Source organism: Theobroma cacao, chromosome 5, assembly GCF_000208745.1.
Source record: "Theobroma cacao cultivar B97-61/B2 chromosome 5, Criollo_cocoa_genome_V2, whole genome shotgun sequence".
Classification (NCBI taxonomy): Eukaryota; Viridiplantae; Streptophyta; class Magnoliopsida; order Malvales; family Malvaceae; genus Theobroma; species Theobroma cacao.
In genome coordinates, this window is record NC_030854.1 from 29,352,314 (window position 1) to 29,376,529 (window position 24,216).

At 32.4% G+C, this 24,216-nt stretch overlaps 3 protein-coding genes across 3 annotated transcripts; all 3 read right to left on the bottom strand.

Annotated features, from left to right (window-relative positions):
* LOC18599189 (fatty acyl-CoA reductase 2) lies at positions 7,053 to 10,301 on the bottom strand. Its single transcript, XM_007029039.2, has 9 exons — positions 9,819 to 10,301; positions 9,583 to 9,686; positions 9,275 to 9,474; positions 9,072 to 9,172; positions 8,651 to 8,861; positions 8,247 to 8,408; positions 8,089 to 8,170; positions 7,554 to 7,951; positions 7,053 to 7,391 (listed from the first exon to the last, which is right to left on the bottom strand). The coding sequence occupies exons 1-9, from the start codon at positions 10,201 to 10,203 to the stop codon at positions 7,226 to 7,228; spliced, it is 1,809 nt and encodes a 602-aa protein (XP_007029101.2). The 5' UTR covers positions 10,204 to 10,301; the 3' UTR covers positions 7,053 to 7,225.
* On the bottom strand, positions 11,052 to 15,233 carry LOC18599190 (histone-lysine N-methyltransferase ATXR4). Its single transcript, XM_007029040.2, has 7 exons — positions 14,657 to 15,233; positions 14,287 to 14,342; positions 13,002 to 13,128; positions 12,549 to 12,618; positions 12,256 to 12,435; positions 11,683 to 11,754; positions 11,052 to 11,560 (listed from the first exon to the last, which is right to left on the bottom strand). Exons 1-7 carry the CDS (start codon positions 15,032 to 15,034, stop codon positions 11,442 to 11,444), a joined length of 1,002 nt encoding a protein of 333 aa, XP_007029102.2. The 5' UTR covers positions 15,035 to 15,233; the 3' UTR covers positions 11,052 to 11,441.
* Positions 17,183 to 20,660, bottom strand: LOC18599191. Its single transcript, XM_007029043.2, has 3 exons — positions 20,362 to 20,660; positions 19,043 to 19,387; positions 17,183 to 17,956 (listed from the first exon to the last, which is right to left on the bottom strand). Exons 1-3 carry the CDS (start codon positions 20,566 to 20,568, stop codon positions 17,429 to 17,431), a joined length of 1,080 nt encoding a protein of 359 aa, XP_007029105.2. The 5' UTR covers positions 20,569 to 20,660; the 3' UTR covers positions 17,183 to 17,428.

Genomic DNA, 24,216 nt, shown 5'->3' on the forward strand with positions numbered 1-24,216 from the left:
GGCGCCGGCTATGTGCATGATGTGGGGGGATGTACATGAGCCGGGTGTGATTATACTGATATTGGTGTTTATATATGCATTTATATATATACATCTATTGTTATGAAATCAAAGTTCATGAGTATCGTATATGGTTTTGCATATGTGAATCTTGCATGTTGAACATTGAAAAGTTGCTAAGTATTGTCAAATTGGTGTTCATTGCAACAAGGAATTTGGCTGCAGCGAAATGGATTCTCGCTGTCGCCAGAAATTCTCGGTAGTGGTACAGTACTATCAATTTGACAGAAATTTTGACTATCTTTTGATTAGAACTAGGCAAAGTGCTAAACAGTTAAGTCGTAGCCCTGCCTCTTAGCTTTCTAATGACTGAACAGCCATGTCAATTGGACCCATGTAGTGGAAGATATGCTTGAAAAATCGAACCATATGCAAACCGAGAATGCCTTTTTTTGCAATGAGAAACGTGCTGTCACGTTGCTACCTTGCTCGGGTTCTGATATAATTTCCTCCACTCCCTTATCTTCATGATTGAGGATGGGTCTTTGCAAAACTAAGAGTCCACTGATCAATGTCCAAAACAAGGGGGTTTAAGAAAGAAATTAAACCAAATTGCATTGTTTTCAAAACAAGTGCATCATGATTTCCAAATTCTTCCTTATAAATTGTTTGTTCCCTTTCTTGTTCACTCACTGGGTTTATACTCACCGTTTTCAACTTCATGTTTTCATATTACGAGACAACTGGTAGCTAAGTCGAGGTGTCTTCATACATTCGACCTTTGGTAGGTGTCTCGGCATTCATTAGTTGTATATTCGTCCGAGTCTCTTCGCTGGAAGTCGAGTGCTCTTTTTTTTTTTTTTGTATAGATAAACCCAATGAAAATTATTAAGCCATATGTTTAGACAATGTATGTATATTTCAATGAGTATGCCACTAAAAGATGGTAATATTATCATTATTTTGATTCAAAGTTATGAAATGTGACTTAGCAATATTGGATGGGATAATGAGCAAGATAATAGATACGCTTGCTTAGGCTTAGTAGACTACGTCCATTGGGACCTTGCGTCGGTCATGGCCCAAAATTTGGATCGTGACACTATCTATCATATTACTGGTATTTTGATCTCCAAAAACAGACATTCTATTTGAAACTTCATCATCAATATCATATATGTAAAGTTGTATAAACTTAGGTTTGTAAGAAATAAAGAACCAATTCGATGATGGTTTTGACCATTTATTTTAAAGATACATGGACTTAGATTACTATTTATAGTATTATTTGTTCTTTCTCCGATTGATGTAAATTGAAACAGAATTGTAAATGCTAATGTCCTCTCTAAATTTATTATTCTTATAACTTGCTTGATAATCTAATAGACAACATAAGAAATCTAGTGTAGGCTTAAATGAAGGTAATTGAACCATACCTTGTTGATAGCACAATGTAACAAAAATTGATAGTCTGAGTTGCATAAACTCTCTCTTCATACCATATTAAAGCATCACAAAAAAGACAAATACAATTTGGACCTCCAAAACTAAATACTAAGTTGTATCTTCCTATTATATAAGTAGAAAATAATAAACCATTGATCAAGGAAATCTTATAACTAATTGCTTTAACAAAAATTTGTTTCAATTTAAATATTACTTACTTGTATGTCAACTATACATTAATTAGTTTGATCTCTCAATATTTTGTTCATATCATTGAACCCCAAAACATACAATTCTATCATTACCTTTATGTTTTGCAAAGAAATAAAAAAAAATCACAGATATCATTATCATAGCAAATTACTTGAATAATTATGGAACAAAAAAAGGTTTAAAGTAAAGGTTTTATAGAATTATATATTTACCTTCAACACCATTTCTTTTCGTCCTATTACTAGTTGAAGGAACAAATTGTGTAAATCAATGATCTATAATAGTTAACTCATATTTGCTTTCAAAGTCAAAATTATATGTCCCAACAGTCTAGATTGACTGATGATCCATAATTGATATATTATATAGATTTTCAAAATCAAAATGATATGCTCCAACAATTTACTCATAATAAAGCAAACTTTCACTGTTCAAATAATTATGAACAATTGCACAACTAAGAGTTTCAATGACATTACTATTTGTTACTACAAGACGTTGTTCCATACTAAACAACAAAAGTTGATGACCAACAAAAGGGACATCATAAACCTCATCACAAAAATCACAACTATAGTCTGAAGAATAAGTAATTTGTTCATATCTTGTTCCTTTTCTCATACCTTCATTTGACATTGTATATATATTATATACAGAACACGTAAATAAAAAGCAAAAGAATTATATACTTACATCTATTAACAATGTTAAAGACCATTCATAGAAAAGGAATTCATATAAAACTAATTTTGTCATGTGAAAAAAACTATTAATATTATTTCCTACCGTTCATTTAACAATATTAGACCTTTTTTTATTCCAATCTAATTTGTCATGTGTGCTTATGTAGAGAAGCAAAATTATAAATGAACCAAACAATGAAATAAAATCTCTTAAACAAATATGTATATAGATAGCAAAGTAATAAAAAAAAAGTCTAGTCATTCAAATAAAACAACACATCTAACACCCAATAAACACTTTAAAGTCACACCTCACAAACTACACCCAACTGCAAATGGTTCAATAGTTCACAAACACAACTCAGAAACCGTCAACAATAACTCAAACAAACTACAAGAGTAAAACAGAACATTAAAATCATCTAACACAAAATTGAAAACATTTACAACAACTCTAACAATACAACAAGATATGAAAGCAAAAAAAAAAAACACTAACATAAATTAATCACCAAAATACTTATTTATAGGAAACAACCAACCCAAATATTGTATCATCCAAATCTTAAACCTAAAGCACTAAACCAAGACATATAAACATAAGCCTGACATTCAACATCCATAAACAAAAAAGCAAAATCCAATAGAGAAATATATGAATATGAACAAATTATATCATACAAATCGTAAACCTAAAACCCTAAATTAAGAAATATGAACATGAACTTGATATCCAACATATAGAAACACAAAAGCAATATCCAACCCAAATATAGATGAACATCAAGAAATTATATCATGCAAATCATAAACTCAAAACCCTAAACCAACAAATATCAATATAAGCCTAATATTTAACATCCAGAAGCATAAAATCAAAATAAATCAAAGTAAAGAAACAAAACATACCATTACCATTTCAATAACCAAAAAAATAGAATAAAGTACTAAAATTAAAAAAATAAAACAAAAATAAAGTTAGAGAGTATAACCTGTCAAGCTTAGAAGATCATCAACCAAGCAATAAAAAAATAACAACCAATATTGAACCACAATAAGACAAAATCAATTAAATATAAAACAAAAAACAACAATCATAAAAAAAATATTACAACCTGCTAAATTGATGAACAAAGAAAAGAACAAGAACAAAGAGAAAGAAGCACAATATACCAAAAAGTATTCTAGAACTCAAAAGAATGATCAAATACACAAATAACCACACAATAGAAACATTTTATTCCCTTGGTGGGAAAAAACACCAAAAGTTACCAAATATATGCCAAAGAAGGCAAATAACCGGATAATAGGGTCTCTTACATAAGAATACCCATCAAAAACCAACTAAAAAGTAATAGAGTCATCTAGAAGAAACCCACGTGTCCCTTTTTTTTTTCTCTCATGTTTTACCATTTCAAAACGACATTGTTTTCTCCATTTCAAAAACATCTATTCCACACTCCGCCTCTCCCAGCAACACTACCAGCCAACCCCTCCCACTCACACATCCACTCCTCTATCCTTTCCTCCTCTTCCTTCAAACAAAGATTTCCCTTCTTCTTGCCTAGAGACAACCGTTCATCCCACTTACCCTCAAACAATCAAAACCTCTCTCAACAATCTCTTTATTATCTATCCAAAAATTAACCGCTCATATCCTTCACCGTTCCATCAAGATTACTCTTCTTCTTGCCTACAAATCAACCGTTCAATCTAGAGAACTTAAGAAAAAGAAAATAACTAAGAAAACCAAAACGGTTAAACCAAACTGGCAGCTTTGCCACAAACCCACAAAATCCTAAAAAAGACAAAAATAATACAAACCAAGGGAGAGTAAACACCAGAAACAAAAATGACGCAATTTTTCCCCAAGCAAGGAAAACCCTAAACCTTAAACGACATCATTTTGAAAAATGTGACAATTTATATATATATATAACCAAAGCAATTAAAATAGTGTCATTTTTATAGACTGAAGAAAAAAATTCCAACAAACCCTTCAATTGAATGAAAATTGTTATTCAATGACTGGCCAATTGAAGCCAACAACCAAAGCAATCAAATGACATCATTTTAAAGAATAAAATTCTAGCAGACCCTTTAATTGATGACAATTGTCATTCAATGATTGATCAATTGATACCAATAACCAAAACAATCAAAACAACGTCGTTTTTATAAATTGAAGGAAAAAATTTCAACAAACCTTCCACTTGAATGACAATTGTATTCAATGATTGGCCAATTGAAGTCAATTAAAATAGTAATAATGAGAGCTACTTTTATATAGAGTTATAGATATCCACTAACGATTAAGAAGCTAATCCTTCACAGAAAAGAAAACAGGCGCTAATTGGAAACGTAATTAATGAAATGAATGAAGAATGGAGTGAAGGCTTTATAGGAGGTGGAGTCAAAAAGGGATGTATAGGAATGGTTGAAGAATATAAGCTACACTGGCTTACAAGCAACGTGGTGGGTCTAAGCTGAAGTTTTATATAACCTGGTTTTATCTCTAAGCAGATGAGAAGGGAAGGAATTTCAAGAATTTCAAGTAAATTTTACTTAATTTCTTTCCAAGAAAAAGAACTATTTGAAGGAGTGAAGAAAAAAAACCAGGTATGGTTACAATAATAGTTTGAAGATATTGAAGTATGGTCAGAAAATTGTATTCCACATAGCAGTAGAACTTGGACTGCATGTTGTCAAGAAATTGAAAGAAGATGATAATGGTGGTAGAATTATATGCACTATCGTAAAGAAAAAGAAAATAGAGCAAAGGAGTCGATGTAAACTAAGCTCATGTATTCATCAATACACATACTGTATTTATACAAATTACACATGATTAACACCTATTTACATAAAGGATAAGTGTATTAAACAAAACATACATTAAGATACATCATAAACATAGGTATATTACCCTTAATAACAGTACAATGAAACAAATACAAAATAAGTCAACATATTAAAGTCAATGCAAGCTTTAACTCCAATACAAGTTACGGGTTCTAGTTCATATATGTAATATTTATACCTTTCACAAGATTACAGAATTATTGGGTGAATTCATATGCATGGATGGTTGGTGGGACCTTCAAAAACCAATCTTTTAGTAGAGTGAATAAAATTGAAGAATTGATTAACAAAATTTGTCTCTTTGTTTCAATGTTGCTTTAAAAAAAAAAAAACTTAATCAAGGTGCAAAGGGAGCAAAATGAAGGTTATATGTCAAACACCTATGAAGCTTCATTCTCTAGACAAGATCTTTCGTGGTAGCAGAAATAAGCATGAGAAGAACACTGAAAAGGAATAGTCGTATGACATTATGACAGTTGGAGGAAAAACATTTAGCATTGGTCAAAGTAATCCTCAAGGGAATGAAGCACTTAGAATGCATGTCTTTATTAGGAGCAAGCCTATTGACACATTGAATCCTAGTGATCTTATTTAAAATTATAGATTTTAAAAGCTATATATATAAAATGGGGTTTGGTACTTTACAATGCAATGTGATTGCAAGCAATATGATTGCAGAGAAGGTAACATTGCAGTGTTTGGTATATAAGCAAAGTAATTATTAAAATGCAATGAAGATAACATTGCAGCGTTTAGTTTGCAAGTATTTCGCTAGGAATATAATGTCAATTTTTAGAATTATCCTTATTTATTAAAATGTAAGTTTAATATACTTATATTTTTTCTTATTTTTTTTATAATATCATCTTTTAAATATATTTTTAATCTCATATATTTTATTTTTATTTTTTATTATAATTTTATATATTTTATTTTCATTTCTTAATATAATTTTCAATATTATATATGTTATTTTAATTTTTTTAAAAGATAATATAAATTCTATTAATAGTTACCATGACTATTGAGGATAATAAAAAGACATTCTCTAAATCTATATAAAAAAATTATAGTATTATAAAATGTTTTTAACGAAGTAACAAAATCAAAGATAAAAAATATCTTTAATAACATTACAGAGTACAATACAATTTGAAAAAATTGATTTTGAGCTACAATTACATTATATCCATTAGTTGTAATGTGAGTGCATTACAATCTTTCATTACAGTGGTTTGTTGCAAAACAAATATTAGAATGTAATTTAATTAGGCAGATTACAGGGAATATACTCTTACTTCTCTTATACCAAATGCTACCTAAGACCAAAGAAAATGTTCCTTTTAGTTATAATATCAATCCAAGCACCATAATCCCTTGGTTTTCATTGATGATATAAGGCTTCCAATTTTCTGATTTGAAAGAAAGAAGAAATCTTGGAAAATTAATCAGAGAGACGTGCTTAAAGGGGAAGAAAGTAAGATTTGAATCATGAGATTTATATTTGGGCTATAAAACTTTAATTTTGTTAAATAAACAAATGAGTTACTCCAAATATTATTTAATGTATAGAAAAATCTGATTGGAAGAACACTCACCACTATGCAAATGGTAAAGAAACTTTAGCATTTAACAAAGCATAGTCTTTAGTTTGCTAATTACATATAAATCCTGCCCTTCATAGCTTATGCTCCATGATTTCAACAAATGAATATGATTGCACTATTTTTGCTTGACTGTGAATCTAGTAGTGTTGAATGATCAGACTAGTTTTATTGAAATAAAGTCTCTTGGACCTGCATTTACTAATAAATCTAGTGGATTTTCTTGTATAAAAAATTACCGACATTGCTTTAAATAAGATAAACTTTACTGATAGATCCCTTCTAAGGTTAAATTACATCACTAGTAAGAAGGCAAGACTTCTCTGCCTTCTTTGGTTTTTGTAACATAATGAAAAGGCATTCATTTATTACACACATAATTTTTGACAGATCTAGCTACTGTATCTATGAATTGACTTATGTACACATCCCTCTGCCCTTCATAACATGCCTCCTTAAACCAGGAATGTGGACATTTTTTATATAATCTTTCCAATCCATGCTTCCCACATCAAATCCAAAGTTCCTCTTCTCTTCTTCAGACATGATCTCCATTAGTCTCTCAGTGTTGCTGCTGTCAAACCTGACATTTGTTGATTTGAAATTTATCTTTGTCAGTTTCTATTTTTCAACAATGAAACAAATCCAAACAAGTAAACAAGTAAAAGATGTTGACTCAACACGATACAAGTCAACAAGATACCAGCACAGTAAAATCCATGGCCCAACAGAGAATGTAACTTACCTTCCCGCATAGAATGTGTATGGCTCATATATATTAGCCAAGTACTTTGCTTGCTCCACTGACTTCCTGCATATCGTTTCAAGCTTCTGAGACAGCTTTCCACTCCAAGATGCCACAGCTGTCAATCCAGTTCTCTGAGTAGCATCTCTCCAGAGGTGAGCAGAGAAATCCTCCATGGAGTTGAACAGCTTCATTGAGGGAACATGGATTGGGCTCCCCTTTGAGTCAAGAAATGGTGAGGAGTTGTAGTGCTCGTAGAGTAGTCTGGCTAAATCCTGGAAAACCAATGGATTTACAACTGATGATGCAATGTGATAGATGTTAATATCTGGTTTCGGGGTCACTCCATGTCTTGCGATGGCTGCCAAGGTTGCATTGACAACCATGTCTGCTGGAACCTGTAATCCGTCACGGCAAGAAAACAAGAAGCCTTCATGGGATTGAAATTAAAACGAGGAGTGGATGTACTTTCCAATGTTAATTCATCAAGCACTTGTACCAATATTGATGTATGAATTAGACAATGATTACTTACAACATCAAGTACTCCATTGGGATCAACCAGGAAACCTGTTAGCTGCCCTTTCCCATAGCATAATACTATTGGATCCATCATCCTGAGAGAGAAAGAAAAGGGCACCTCAAATTTTGTCAAAAATAATTGCATCATATAAAAAGTTAAACAAGAGATACCTATTTCCCTCCATCCATCCAGGGAATGGTTCCTTGCAAGTGCTCTCAATAACACTAGGTCGAATTATCACTACTGGTATTTCTCCTCTCATATTATTGATCATCATTTCTCCCATAGCCTTCGTGAAGACATAGGTGTCTTGCCATCCATATTTTCTAGCCCTGATCATGTGTTGATCATCATGTCAGTGCTTTGATTAAAGCCTCAATTTTGTGTCGTTCAGAAAACTTACATTAATCACAGAGGAAATGTAGAAAAGAAATTATTTGTATTACTCTTTCTGAGAAGTGTGTAAGAAATTAAGAGTATTATGATTCTAAATGTTTATAATCTTTTCTCCTCCTTCTCAAGCTTAAACCACTTGAATGCCTGAGGATGGAAAGAAGAGACTGAGAATTGTCACCTTTCCAAACCCAATTCTTTCATCTTGTGAGCCACTTCAGTATCATCAAAACCTTTCTTGGAATTTAAAGCCAATGCTAACTCATGTTCAACATCTAACTCAGGTATGGATCTGGGTGTGGTTTCAGAAATTAAATTTTCCCTTGCAATGCAATCTCCTATGTCGAATGGCTTTTCCATAATTCTTCCTTGTCTCTGGCCATTAACATATGCTGCATGTTAAAAAGAACAAATCTGCTTAACGGCAAAGTACTAGAAGTCCTTAAGTTTATATACAAGTTGCTTCTGGGATCAAAAAAAGCACAAGTAAACCTAAAAATTGTACAAGAATTATATAGATGCCAGATAAGCTAGGAATCAGTTATTCTTGAAAAAAATTTCCCCGAATCTCATGGTGTTCATATTTTGCTTTTGATACTTGCCTGTTGATACTTGCAAAAAGAGTTTAAGTTTCTGGCACTTCCTGGCAAAACACATGAGGTGGCATGCTCCTCTTGTATTTATATCTATGGCGACATCATACCTGCAACTCCATAACGACAGTGATTAATTAAATTTGCTATGACACATACTGATCTTATTCTTAACAGTTCAACAATCTTAGAGATATGTTAAAGGCCATAACCTTTCATCGAAAGTTGTATTAGCTGCAGAATTCACAATTATGTCGACTTCTTTTGCAATCATATCAGCTAAATCACCATCCAAGCCAAGATCAGATTCACAGATATTTCCTACCAAAGGGACCAGTTTGCTCAACATGAAATTTTGGTAACTATTTCCATATGTTTGCTGTAGACACTTGAAAAGCTCTGCATTTATGATCTAAAACAAAACACAAACTAAAATTTGATTCAATACAAGGAAAAAGGGTTGGAAGATATAAGAATCAATCAGCATAAGCAACAAACGGCACAATTATACATAACATACTTCACTCTTCAATCTTTCCATTGCAGCTTCTCTGTTTTTGGCCTTGATCAAGAGAAATATCTTCCCAACATCAGGTACAGTTCGTAAAATCTTCTCAATAAGAACTGCATATTATTAATAAAATAAGAAGATTTGAAAGAATAAAAGATACTCATTTTTCGTACAAACTGTCTACTAAGAATGTCAACTTAATTATCGAAGTAAAATGCAAGTGATGAGTAGAAAGAAGCAAATACCTTTGGCAAGAAATCCAGTTGAACCGGTAATGAAGAAATCCTTCCCTCTAAGAAACTTAACAATGCCAATGCCCTCTTGCAGCTCCACTAAAGAAGTAGTTGAACCTCCATAAGGCACCAAATCTTTAAGTGCAATATCTGCCTGACTATTCCCATTTGGTGACATCACCAAGCTTCCTGCGTCCATAACAGTTGCACCACGATCAGCATTAACCATTTTCGATCTTTCTCTCAACACTGAAGAAACGCCACTAGTCTTTACGGCATTGCCACTTCCTTGGCAATGCACAAAAATGTTCTTCTTCCTCCATGAGTTACAATTATTGGAAACTGTTGCAAGTTTGCTTGGTGAAACAGAGAAGGAATTGAGGAACAAGGCCCCCATCAGGTTCTAAGAAAAAAAAAGATGTTGAGAAGAAAGAAAAGTATGATCAACAAACTAAAGCATTTTTGGTAGTTAAAAGAAAATGGTTTGGCTTAACAACTTAGCACTAGTAAACTAACTGTAGCCTACAAGAAAAAGGAAAAAGAAAGATACATAGTTTGGTTTGGAATCATAAGAAGAGATTGAAAGGAGTTTTTAAAAACAGCAAGAAGAATGGGGTGAATTTAAGGGGAGAAGGAGATGAGAATTAGGTATACTTTAATATTTATTTGATCTTATTTAAAGAGAGTTTTCATGCAAAGGTTCTCTTTATGCCATTTCCTTCAACAATCACACTTCTCATCAGGGGCTAGGATGGCGGGACTTCTTTTTTCTTGATCTTCTTTGATTATGTGTCCTTGGTGAATTACACTTGACTATTTGGTATAGTTTGTATTTAAAAAATGTAGGGAAAGAAAGGGTGTGGGAGAATGGGGCTGGAGTGAGTAGGCAGGCATGGATTAACCCCATAACCATTTCGCTTTTAGCCCCTTGTATGCCTAGAATTGTCAAAACTCATTGCAGTTATAACTTTTCAATTCCAGTTGTGTGTTTTTCTGCTTTATAACCTTTTAGAAGACATCTAGATGTCAAACCCACAAAATAAAATGAAGAGTAAATAGATAAACAATTACACTGTTCTGCCTGACAAAAGTTCACCCCAATCAACTCTTTCATAGTATTGAAATCCTGGTTAGTAGCTATTAGTAATTTCATTGAAGCCCATACCCATATAAGGATACCTGACCACACAGGGCGTTCAATTCATTTATAGTAGCCTGCATGAAATTTTCTCAACATAGCTAATGTGTCAGTCTTTTCTGAACATGCTGTTTAAGGAGTATCACAACTACCAACATTAAGATCCCCACAATTTTGTCATGTGTAGGGTATCTTAGGAGTATAGCAGCAATGTCACGAAATATACAAAACCGTTAGGATAATTGCCTTCCAAGCAATAGACCTGGTTCGACTCCCTGCAAATGCAATTATACATTTAAATGTTTTCGCGTTAGGGATCTAAGAAACTCTCTGAATACAAGCAGCCTTGTACAAACACACGAAATACAGAGTGCATCCTTTTACCCTAACCTCTTACAACTGTCAAAGAAACAACAGACATATGAGTGCATCCTTATAAAGCTTACTGAGCAAGCACAAAAACAGTCAATAGGTCAGAGGTAAAGATCATATACCCCTTAATCACCAGACAAACACCTTAGACAATTGCACTTGAAACCAAACCCTTGAGACAAGATACTTTGTCTAGCATCACAACTCAAACTGGCATCAATATAGCATATCCGAAGCTCTTCACCTACAAGATTCCCAAGAAGAAATGTCAGTCATTGAATCAGGAATTCAGGATACCTTTCGTGTGATTTTGTGGTGCCAATAATAAAGTTAGCCAAAGTTCTTCCAGCAGCAGAAGAGACGAACCTTCCTCAATGTCATGGAGGGCCTTCAAGTTTGCATCAGCATTTTCTATCCATATGATGTGTGTGTTGGGATCTGTAATTCCAGTATTGTTATTTCTTTAAAGCACAATTATCTACCTCACAGGATAATATTAATTCATTCCATTTCCTCAGCACATATAACGTACTTATTTTTAATCAACAATTTAAAGTGGCTTCATTACAATTTTCATGGCCTCATCTACATTTTCAAGACCACAAGCCTTTTTTCCCTTTTTGATAGTCAAGTATGGGAAGCAGATTTCTGAACTTGGGTCCTCGAAGGGTTGTGGCTATTGATTAGTTTGAACTGTTGAGGTGGTAAAATTTAAGAGAACCACATTACATAAAATTCAACTTGCAGAATCAAGGTTATGGTTGACAAAGTATTTCTTACAGTGACAAATTATCTGTCCCCATCAATAAACAATTTATAAAAAAGAAAAGTCAGAGAAGAAGAAGAAGAAGAAGGCTCTTCAGAAATGAACATGGGAAAAAATGTACAGTGAACCACATTTAAGACACTAGTTACCAGTAGATAAACAAGAAAATTTACCACAATCATGATTGTAGAAGGATGGAAGCATGTAAATAGCATTTCCAACTGCAGATTCAGCTTCTACAGAGGCTGCAGCTAATGAAAGGAGATCTTCATACACTCCTCCAGCCAAGTCAATACGGAATGCATTGATGCGAATTCGTGCAAGCACAGCAGTGTACCATTGTTTGGTTAAGACTTTATGGTGTCAAAGACAACTATTTTCTCAGAAAACAACGAGCATGGCAGCATAGGACCGTTATAAAAGAAACAGGAAAAGTTACCATTAATTTCTTATAAGTGGGGGATACAAGATGTATGTTCTTTTCTAATATTTGCCTTTGAGAAAGCACTCTGTAGCAAACAAAATCCCTCTTCCATCTGAAAATTTTCATCATGGACATAAGAATTAGTGCATATCTAGTAACTGTTATCTTGTATGTATTGATCATGAAAAGGCTGAGAAGACAAAATAATTCTTTTGCACAGTGAAATCAGGATACCTCTGACATTGAAGGACAGATGTAAAGATCAGAATCTCCTTAAAAGATGTAGGCAAAGGAAGCACATACATATAAAAAAAATTGACATAGAGAACATGGCTGTCTTTGAAGGCAACAACAATAGTTTTTCCAAAGCCACTTTACTCAGTGTAATCTACTATAATCAGATTACCAATTATGCTATATACTAGGTGATCTGCCATTAATATGCTTCTCATTTGGGGAAGTTCTAAAATCGCTATTATCCAAAATGGTTTTCACCTTTAAAATCATCTCTTGAGTTAAGCTAGCTGGTTGAAGTATGTCAACAATGTTGGCTTGTGCAGCTCCTGATATGACCATGCAAGCTAACCGCTTTACCAAAAGGGGATATTTCATACCTTCAGTCCTTAACAAAGAGAAAATTGGGAGTAAGAAAGTAAATGCTCCGAAATATCATGCAATGCATTAGGGTTTGTATCCAGCATGAATAGCAGGGTTCTAAGGCACAACAGAATCGAAAATACTATTTACAAAGAAATAGAGCGCACATGACGACATATTGTACTTTGGCTAGCAACAGAACATAATAGTAAGCAAATTTAATTGTCTAATCACTTAATTAAATGGATTTCTTCATTGAGTAAAATGAATTTTTTTTCTTTGAGTTAAATGGACTTTTTCTTTCAAAGAAAAAAAACTAACAGCATGAAAAACATATTAACTATGTGCCAACCTAATCAAACTTGTACTTCAGAGTATATATCATCATAGGTATAACTACGTGCCCTCAAAAGCTATCTTGCAATGGTGCATTTTGTTGCATTTTAAGCAACAGAACTTTTGATGGTAGGATACTCAAAAGGATGCCAAGTAGGCAATTCTTTTCCTTTATGGTAGCATTTTTTTTGTAAGGAAGGGGATTCGAACCCATACTCTTTTAAATAGAGAGATCATGCACTAATCATTGAGCCAAATGCTTGAGTTCTCCTTTATGGTAGCACTTAGCACACATGCATTGTAGATTGTTGCATAGAATGATCATGTAGCAGATTTCAATAATCTGCCTGAAACCTCTTTGTGTTGGGCTTTGGGATGAAAAATGAAGGATTTTAAGGCATTGAATTTGAGAGAGAAGCATGAAGAACATATTAAAGCCTGAATACCTTGCTCTCTCTCTCACCTCCCACTTTCCTTCTCTTTCTTTCCCTCTCTGTTCCTCTCTAAAGCCCTAATTCTATTCAAGGCTAAACATCTTTACACCAATCCACAGTCATCTCTATGTTTTTCTCTTTAATCCCATTCGCAACAAGAAAACTGCTGAAATCACTCCCCATCAGATGTTGCTATTTCGCTAATCATTGAAATCCTTAAAAACAAATCCAGGTCTTCCACAAACCTAATATCCTCAAATTTTCACAACCTAAGCCTTGCAAAGTAAGCATTGGCAGATTATTCAATCTATCCTAAAAAATCAAAGAGCAAAGAAATGAGCCACATAGTGTCGATATGAATCAAGAAAATTATAATGACATTCTAGTGAAAGGCTTCTAACCAACTTTCTTACCTGCAATAATCATCAAAATCTAGCCAATCTGCTCTCTTCTCAACATCATAAAAAACCTAAAACCAATGAGAAGTAACCACAAATTAATAGTAGAAGACCAAAAATAAAACTAATCATTAAATTTCATACTTCAGTATTTAAAACAAAATAAAGTGCCAATTGATTTATTACTATTTTTGTTGCCTCTTTAATATTCCAATTTTCTTAATTTAAAGTGGTTTGAAGTTAAATGATCAAACATTTGGCGGGTGTCCTCGCTTAAAAGACTTGGCCAAACTCAATTTATCAATTTTTTTTTGAAAGGCAATTTATCAACTTATTTGTTACCATATAAAAACAATAACAAAAAAAATTAAAGAAACCATTTAACCTTAGAGCTTTCTTTGCACTTTTCACAGCAAAGGGAAACGCCTTGACGTTGAGACCCAGAAAAAGATTTTATCTTTTTGAGGCAAAAGTAACAGACAGTGTTAATGGCAGCGAGAGAAGGATGAGATACGAGGGGTTTAGCACTGTGGATTGTGTCTCCGGCACCGATTCTCCGAGTGGCGAACACGCCTCGACCTGCTGACTCTGTGAGTGCGACTCGGATCGGAGGCGGAGCGGGTCGACTCAACGGCGTCTCATTTTCGTTAGGCGGGGCAGTGGTGGTAGCGGTGGAAGAGAATGAAACGACTGTGCTTTGAGAATAAATGGTTTTGAAGCGGGATAGCCAACGGCTATAACAGCTCAAACCCACAGGAAACATTCTTTGCTGGTATGATAAAATGAAAGCTCTTCATCCTTTCATATCAAACTATAATATGCTCACGTTTGATATATTTACGTGCAGCTTTTCTTGCCTATGGGTTCACTTCATCTGGGTGAGGGGTTTTTTAAAAGACAAAAGCATAAAACCAACAAGTCAAAAGCAGATAATATTTTGTAAAATGCTATAAAACATGACAATATGTATATGAGCAATCTCGTAGTACTAGCAATGTGTCACTAACAATGATAGGCCCTTATTAGAGTGGACGATGATGTCATGATCTCAGCGAGAAGCTATTAATTTTACATTGTGGAGGATGTCATAATTTTAATAAAAGCCATAAATATTATATCAATGGAGAATGTCAATCATGAATTTTGCATCAACTGGATATTAAAATGAGATTAAGTATTTAAGAGTTGACATTATGTTCAATCTGTGAATATCTTTTATAAAATAAAATTGTAAAATTAGCTAACTAAAACGAACAATATCTTACAAGTTAGTGTGGATCATCACATGTGCGCAACATCTAAAACTAAGTCATTGAATAGCATTGCCTTCTTTTCTTTTTTTATTAAGATAAAATGTTTATTTTTTTTTTGTTTTCTTTAATATTCAAGCCAAAAATTATTTTTTTCAAATACTATTCAAATCAAAAATAATTTTTTCAAAATAACATTCGGAATGAAAGAAATTAACTTCTTTGTTCACTTCCCGACCATTCATTCACTTTTTTTTCTTTTTTCAAATCCATTCATATAATCTCATGCTATGCTGATTTTGAGGATATCTTAGAAATATTAATGAAAAAAATTAAATGATTTTGAGGTTATCTTAGAATTATGGATAAAAGAAATTAAATATTTTTTGAATTTCTTTGATAAGATTTTTTTTATAGAATTTGACACGTGGTACAAATGTATATGCCACATATACAACACATGTCATACACATACACGTCGATTGACTGGTTTTTATTTATTTACTTTTTTAAAAAAAATTAAATAAAATTTTAAAGAGGTAGTCAAATTGTAAAATCTTTAAATTCTAATATTTGTTTTACTAGGAATTGTAAATCTTTACTATTGTATAGAAGAACTACTATTTGATTGCTTTCAAACTTGGTGATCTTTAAAATGAATCTTAAAGAAGAAGTGTGAATAATTTTTTTTTTTAATATGACATAAGTGGATTATATTTTTGTGTTAAAAAATCCAATAAACCTCCATATGCATAAAAAAAAACATAAAATAAATGAACCATTTGAGTTTATTTCAAGAATGCTTATCCAAATTATGTTAATTGCTTTTAACTAAGAATGTTCTTTAAATTCTAATCGTGTTTAATGCACATAGTCCACATACTGACAGGTAATGTAATCTGTAAAGAATCTCCTTTCCACTAGTAGAAATACAACAGGTTTAATTTATACTTTTGTTGAGCCCTGCTCCTTTCTTATGTCTCCTCAAGCCTATATGTCATGGTGTGCTTAGTGGGATTAAAAATGGGGACTGTTTATTCTGCTTTGTTGAACTTGTGTACTTTAATCTTATACTAGTCAGAAAAATGCATTAGGGGGGGGGGGGCATGTGCTTTTGCCAAGGCTGTCACTGAGGAGAGAGAAGAGGCAGCTTATGTGTAGGTATCAAGCTTCATAAATTAAAAACTCTAGTGTTACTTATCAAGTCCACTTTTCATATATGCTATTCCGTAGTGGAGACTACAGAAAAGATAACACACTGACAGCTTTTGTGAGATGGTGCACCACTCTTTTTAACTCAAAAGAAACAATAAAAAGAAACCCTTAGTTTATTATGCCATTTGTCATTAGAGTTTGAATTGCCAGAAGATTCATCAACTGCATGTTGAAAATTTCGAAGGCAATCATTCTTACCTACTTCAAGTAAAATAGTATCAGAAAGCAAATGCTAGTGCCAGAATTTAAAAAACAATGAAAAATTGCAACCAATGCTTTCCAAAGATCTAAGCTCTAGTTTTGCCAAAATTTTGATTTATGATAGAGGCAAGCACAAAAACCGTGAAACGGTCCGTCAGTAACATACTAAGTATATACAAGATATTCCTTAAACTTGAAGGATCTACAGAACAAGAGAGTCGTACTTCTCAAAATTTCCAAAGATCTGAAGATCACAAAAAAGCTACTATGAATTGCACAAATATACTTTGAAGTGATACAAGATGATTCCATAATCAGTTAAATGTATTCAAAGCCTTCTATGAGTTGCAAACACTGGGACCCAAAAATATATAATGTGTTTTATATACACATGCCAATACATGAGACTGCATACTCCAGCCAAAGTTAACAACATGAATGCTTTTCTTTTTGTTGAAGCAACAATTAGTAGCAAGGAGTATCAGCCATTATCATTGATGCAAAGGCAATCGCCAATCTAAGCTCTCCTCTGGAAAATCTTTCTGAACTTCTTTAGGAGGAATGAAGCAATCGATGGAGAGGCCAGGGACATTAAATGCGACATCATCAATCGTCCATATCTCTTCCATGCGAGTAACAGAGAGGCCTGCCTTCAAATTGTCCCCGAATCTTGTGATGATAACACTTGATTGACCAGAGTGTGCAATCATGACACCCTCTACAATCCTATAGTCCTCTATTTTCGTAGCCATTGTGGTTTCCCAATATGTAGGGTGGGTTCCAGGTGATTGAATCCTCGTCAAGTAAGAGTCCTCTAGAAACACCAGCAGGCCACTTCTTTGGCTGAAGTATCCAAATATTACATGCTTGATCATCTCCGCTGTGCTATCACTCCTATCAGCCAGGTCCACTTGATCAGCACACAGCTTCAACACAAAGCAATCAGTGCCAGAGATTCGCTTCTCCCCCATATACTGAGCTGAGGAAAATACAGCTGATATTGCCACAGGGTCTAGTCCCTACATGAATTGTTTGATATGCATCATAAAATGGGACCATCTCCAAACGAAAGCAACATTTAGGTATTGGTACTTTGCGTCAAAATTACTACTTTTTCTAACAAATGTGTTTTTGATTTTTCACAATTGAAAGCTGGTAAAAATATTGTTAAAATGTTCAGGAGTAATGCATGAGGCAATAACCGATTCTAGTCTCAGACATTCAACTTTCACAGTTTCACTCCAGGAAATAGATCACCGTCCTTTCATTTACATCTTCACACTTCTATAATGATCCCTAATTAGTCAACTTAAAAGGAAATTTTGGTAACCTACTACAGCAGATGTTTTCACAACCAGTAGCATCCTCAATTAAGTGCAATGTGAATGAACAATAAAATTAAAGTCCCTTTTCTAAAAATGACTGAATGATTTAACTGATCTCATATCCCAGAAGATGTCAGGGAAACAATATCCGATATCTTGGGTTGTTGGATCTGGTTTAAGGTAATACTCATTCCAGAATAAACAGGAACAGCTAGACTTCTATATGGAAAACATGACTACAAAAAGGTTTTCTCCAACATACCCGCGTATAAGAGTAAATTAGATGGCAACATAGACCAAGCATCTTATGCATTTGATATCATCAATTCAACATTCAAATATTCGCAAGAGGACCTATATTATTAGACTTTTGGTTTAGTGGAAATATGTCAAGACATAAAAATATCATTGATAAACTGATCTCATGCACATTAGCCCCTATCCCAAAAGAATTAAATAAACAAATAAAAAAAAACTCAAAATAATTTTCACTCTAGAGTTCATCCGATTTTTACATATATACAGCAGTTGCCCCACTAAACCTAAACAGCCACAAGTCAAGATAGCATAGATCTAAATTAGCTCAGAAATTATTAAAAAGTAAGGAAACGTGCCACAATAATTGTTTATACCAACAAATGGGACCAATAATAGTTTAAGCTTAGAAATGGGACCAGTAATTGCTATTAGCAGTTAAAAGCCATGAGAAAAGACCATGCATTTATAACAATGAATTAGATATAAATAAATCCAACAAAGATTTCTATTGGCATTACTTGCCTGAAGAGCCCGCCGTAGAGGACGAACACCACCTTTGGCTGCATGCGCTCCTAGCCAAGGTGTGTGGCGCCAAGCCACATTGCCATCACTACCTGCAACAACCTTGTGCCCACCCAGAACTAGTTCAATTAGCCATTTATTAGGTACCATTTGCCACATAACAAAGCAGCCTTTTTGTGCAACCCCAGCAGCTCCAGCCACTGAGCCAGCTGTGGCACCTAGTTCATCTACCATCGCCATTGTTACCTTTCCCGTTACAAAAATGTTCTTCACTCTCCCTTCTGATTTCCGGCATCCTGTTGCTGCTGTAAAATGCTGTATAATGTATTGTGCCGAGGAAGATACCTGCTAACAACAAGTATGGTTCTTAATTAAAGATGGTTTTTTAAGTTGAACCTAAAAATCGCTTCAGTAATTTCAGTCTCAAGTTATGGAGAAAGATAAACTATCTGCCATATGGAGTATAAGATGCAATTAATACCAACATGAAAAGGCAAAAGACCAAAGTTGGACTCAGTTATCAGTGCCGCATTGTTTTCATTTTCTTGGCCCTACAATTTTGGAAGTTTTCATTCCTTATAACTCCTAACAAAATATACTTGAAAGACTATACTCTATCAAACCATCTAACATAATAACTCAATGGGTCCATCCTTAAAAGAAGGAAACTAGTTAGAGGAGGCCAAAGGTATTTGGATACTTTTAACAATGATTCCTTGGTAAACATCCTCTAATAGATGATTGAAAGGATCAAGACCCACCAATTGTTATAAGTAATTCCATCTTGAGTGTGTTCATTTTAAGGAAATGAAAAAGAAGAAAAAAGAAAAACAATAGGACCTTCTAATTAAACAAATAGCATAGCTTTTTACACAACTCAACATAATTATAGAAATGGACCCACAAAAAAAAATTGTTAGTAGTGTACTTTTTTTGGATGCTTTCATGGTGGGATGCCAGTGGGGACTTGGGGGCACATCAGAGGAGAGGCACTAAGGAAAACCAACCCAATCTTGTTCTCTTTGCCAGTATCACTTTTTCACCAAGCCATTGGTTACTTTTCATTGTTTCCCCAATAAGAAAATAATAATAATAATAATAATAATACTTTTTTAACTTTTCCTCTTAAACAAAAAGCAAAAAAAAAAAAGAACCCATAAAAACAAGCTCCAACGAGTCCTAACCTTAACACATGAATCTAATATCAAATGAGCCAAAGACCAATAAACTTCAAGCATAAGAAATAGTAAGTAAAAAGAAGATATTCAGCTTTCAAGCAATAGCAAAATGCTAAAGAGAAGGCATTACGTTTTGCTTACCTCATTGATGGGTGGTTTCGAAAGGATTGAAACAGGGAAAAGAGGACAACCCAAAACGCTCAAGAGGATCTTAAGGTCAGACTTCTTGTTAAAGACAAGAGAAAAATGAGTTTTGAGCCAGTTTTTCCATGACAAACCTTTCTTTGAACAGTTTGCTGAGTCTTCTTCGTTTATGGGTTCTTCTGATAACGGTGCAAGACGACTCATCTGCCCTTTTCTGACTCTGCTTTCCTACAGAGAGAGAGAGAGAGAGAGAGGAAGTGAAGTAATATTAAGAGGGAAGGCAGCAGAAGAAGAGAAATGAGTGAAAGGGAACTTAAAAGAAACTGCCCCTTCGGTTATCAACTTTGTGCACACGCAGTTTTACTGCGTGCAGTTCAGCTTTCTTTTTCTCTTCTTTTTTTTTTTCTTCTTTTATATTTCTTGTTTTATATTAGTACATGTTTCTTTTTTTTTTTGCTCTTATTATTTTGTTGTATCATTCAGTTGAGTTTATGTTAAAAATAAATAAATTTGCTTCCCATTTGGGATTTGATTCCTCAATTGTGACATAAAAAGAAAAAGAAAGTAATATTAATATATTATTACTTTCTGTTTTCTTCTCATTGCCTTCTGCTCAAAAACTTAAAATTCCTTTTTTTCTTCCATTAAAATATTTGCTTTTATGAATCTATCATGTACTTAAGAGAGTTTGTGCTTAATTGTTTCCAACCAATAAAGTTATAACTTAACCATTGTTATTTCAGATCTCAGGTAGCACTTCAACAACAACCAAATGAAAAAAAAAGGAAAAACAATTTTTTTTATTTACTTTTGCCTTCTTATAGAGTTTGAAGGATGTCAATAGATAAGGTACTTATTATTTTTTAAGTATTCTAAACTCAATAAATACTTGATTAATTTTTTTAAATCGCTATCTGAACTCATATTCGAATATCATAAACACTACTTGTTAAATACATGATTGAAATAATTTTAAAATAATTTTTATGTATATTATTAATAAAAATTAGTTCATAAAAAAATAAATTAATGTTTGAAATCATATTTAGAACAATTAATGAATTTTCGTAAGTATTACATTAATTATAAGGAATTTATAAACAAAAATATATATATAATTAAAACAAATATTAAAAATTATTATTTATAATCGGATTTGAATAGTAGATATCATAAGATCACTGTTTGAACCTTATACAAACCTGTGATAAGTAATAGCTTTACTGTCTGAATCCAATTATAAGTACTCTAATCTTTTTTTAATGGGGTTGGATAATACAGAGTATTCAATTACAAAATATCTATTGACATCTCCAAATGCATATTTAAACAATTAAAATTTTATATTCAATTTAATCAATTTTATGTATCATTAATTTTTTAAAATTATTATGTATTTTGAGTTTTTAACAAATCAAACACATGAAAGAGATTCGAACTCATGATGTTTTAAATTGGAGTCTAATCATAAGTGGATTTAATTCAATTTTATATTGATTATTAATTAATTAATTATAATTATAATATCGTATTAATAGATGATTGCTAGATTGCGATAGAATATTAACTTATGAGCTTAAGTTTTGAGTCAAAGTAATAAGAATAATAATCGGAAATCTAAACTCTTTTCTGTGGGATCTTAAAAGTCTACAGCTGAAAAAGGCTGCCTGAGAACATGATGTTTCCATCACACCTTTTGGAAGATTGTGACAGCCAGCAGTTCGACTTACCTAGGAAATTACTTGTGGTGCTCTCTCCTATGTTTGTTCCTTCTAAACTACTCTTTAAAATGTGTAGATTGGTGAAATCTTAAGTCAATGACGTGTTTGCCACGTATTATTTGGTTTTTACAATCTTATCCTATGAATTTTCATACCTTCTTGACATAATAATTCCCCCCATGAATGGTCCATTATTTAGCGAGTCATATAATCTAATAACTTGAAGAAATAAGAGTTAAATTCATTTATTATATTACCCATAAATATAATTATCGAAAAAATTCAAACTTCTAAAATAGATAACATAATATGATAAATAATTTAATATATCAAAAATTTCAACTCATTCGATTATTTCGAATAATTACAAATGAATGTATTTCATGTTCAAAAAATTAAGTTCATATCACATTTTCCTAAGTAAAAAAATTTCTTTTTTTTTCTTTATCATATCGCATCGATTAATCAAATTGAATTCTGTAATAAGCCAAAGTTGAGTCAAACCCAACAATCAAAAAATAGATGACCACTATACATACAATCTTTTTGTTTTTTTTTTCTCTCAAAAAACTAATAGTCATAAAAACATAAATAAATTTATTTGGTTATAGATTTTGGAAAAGCAAAGGATAAGCCTTGTTAAGCTATAACAAAGCAATCCAGTTTTTTCCTTACCTACTAGACAAGTCGTCAGGGGTAATTATCAGATGGTAACCTTACAGCAGATCCTCATTAATTTTTTTCATTAATCCATTAGCTTTAACCAACTAAACAAATGGAACCTCTAAATAAACTAAACTGGCATTAAAAAGGAAATAATAATAATACTTTTTAACACTTCTACTCTAATAAAATTGTCATTCGTCGACTTTTTGTTTATCAAAATTTTTAATTTTTGACCTTTTTTTATTTTATATTTATAATTTTATTTAAAAACTATGAATGAAATAGTTTTACTGTATAGATTTTGTAAAATATAATTAATGAAAACATTTAAAAAATATAATTAAAAACCAGTTTATTTTGATAAAAATAAAAAGAGAAAAATTACTCTTTTTTCATTTGGATACCATGAAAAAAAGAAAAAGAAAGAATACGGAGGGAATGGGCGCGTGGGGAGGTTGTACTTCACAGGCATAACATTCGGTTGGGTGAGCTTTTAAGGGAGGCAAGGCAGGTGACGTGTCCACATCCTTTCTCACTCGCAATTATGGTTTTTCTGGTAGTTTGGTAAATTGGAGAAGTCTCTTGCTTTTACTGCCTTTCATTTGGTTAGCAATTTCTGGCACAAGCTGTAACTACAGGCCCCCCCTATCCCAGTGATCGTACGCATTTTTATTTTTGTTGGTTCCAGACCAGCAGCTCAACCTACATAAATCACTATCTTAGATTTCTTCACACTTATTTTCGTTTGGGAAAATATAAAGTATGTCTGTTTGACTCTTGACTCCAGGGTTTCTGTTAAATGCCTTAGCATAGCAATAAATAAGTACGTAATATATCAATAAAATAAATAAACAAATAAATTATTAGTTTAATTTTTAAAAAATTTATGAATTATTTAAAAATATTTAAATATGTTTTTATTCTTATATTGTGATCAATCAAAATTTTTTATTTTTATTTCGGATCAAAAAGGTCTTTACGATTAATAATTGATTAGTTATTATTAGTCAAAATGACACTTATTATTTTACGTTCATGTAACATTGATATTACGTTGATGAGGAAAGAAAAAAATTTCATATAATCATATGATTGTATCACATCGCCATATCATATCTTCATCTTTCACTATAACATGTTTGTATGCCACATAATATAAATTAACAAGTGATATTTTGATTAATAATAATCAATTATTAATTATAAAAATCTATTTGAGCTAAAATAAAAGTATACGAACTTAATTGAATATAATAAAAAAATAAAAAAAATTAATTTTTTAATAATTCAGAGACTATTAAATTTTATATCTTAAAATAAATGCATCTTTTGTTAAAAAGAAATTACAATACAAATAGTTACCAAAGATCCAAGGGTAAAAAGTTTTGAATTTGAACATTAATGATCTTTGTTAGTATTTTCTAAATTGAAAACCCCTTTACAAGTCAAAGTAAGAAAATTTATA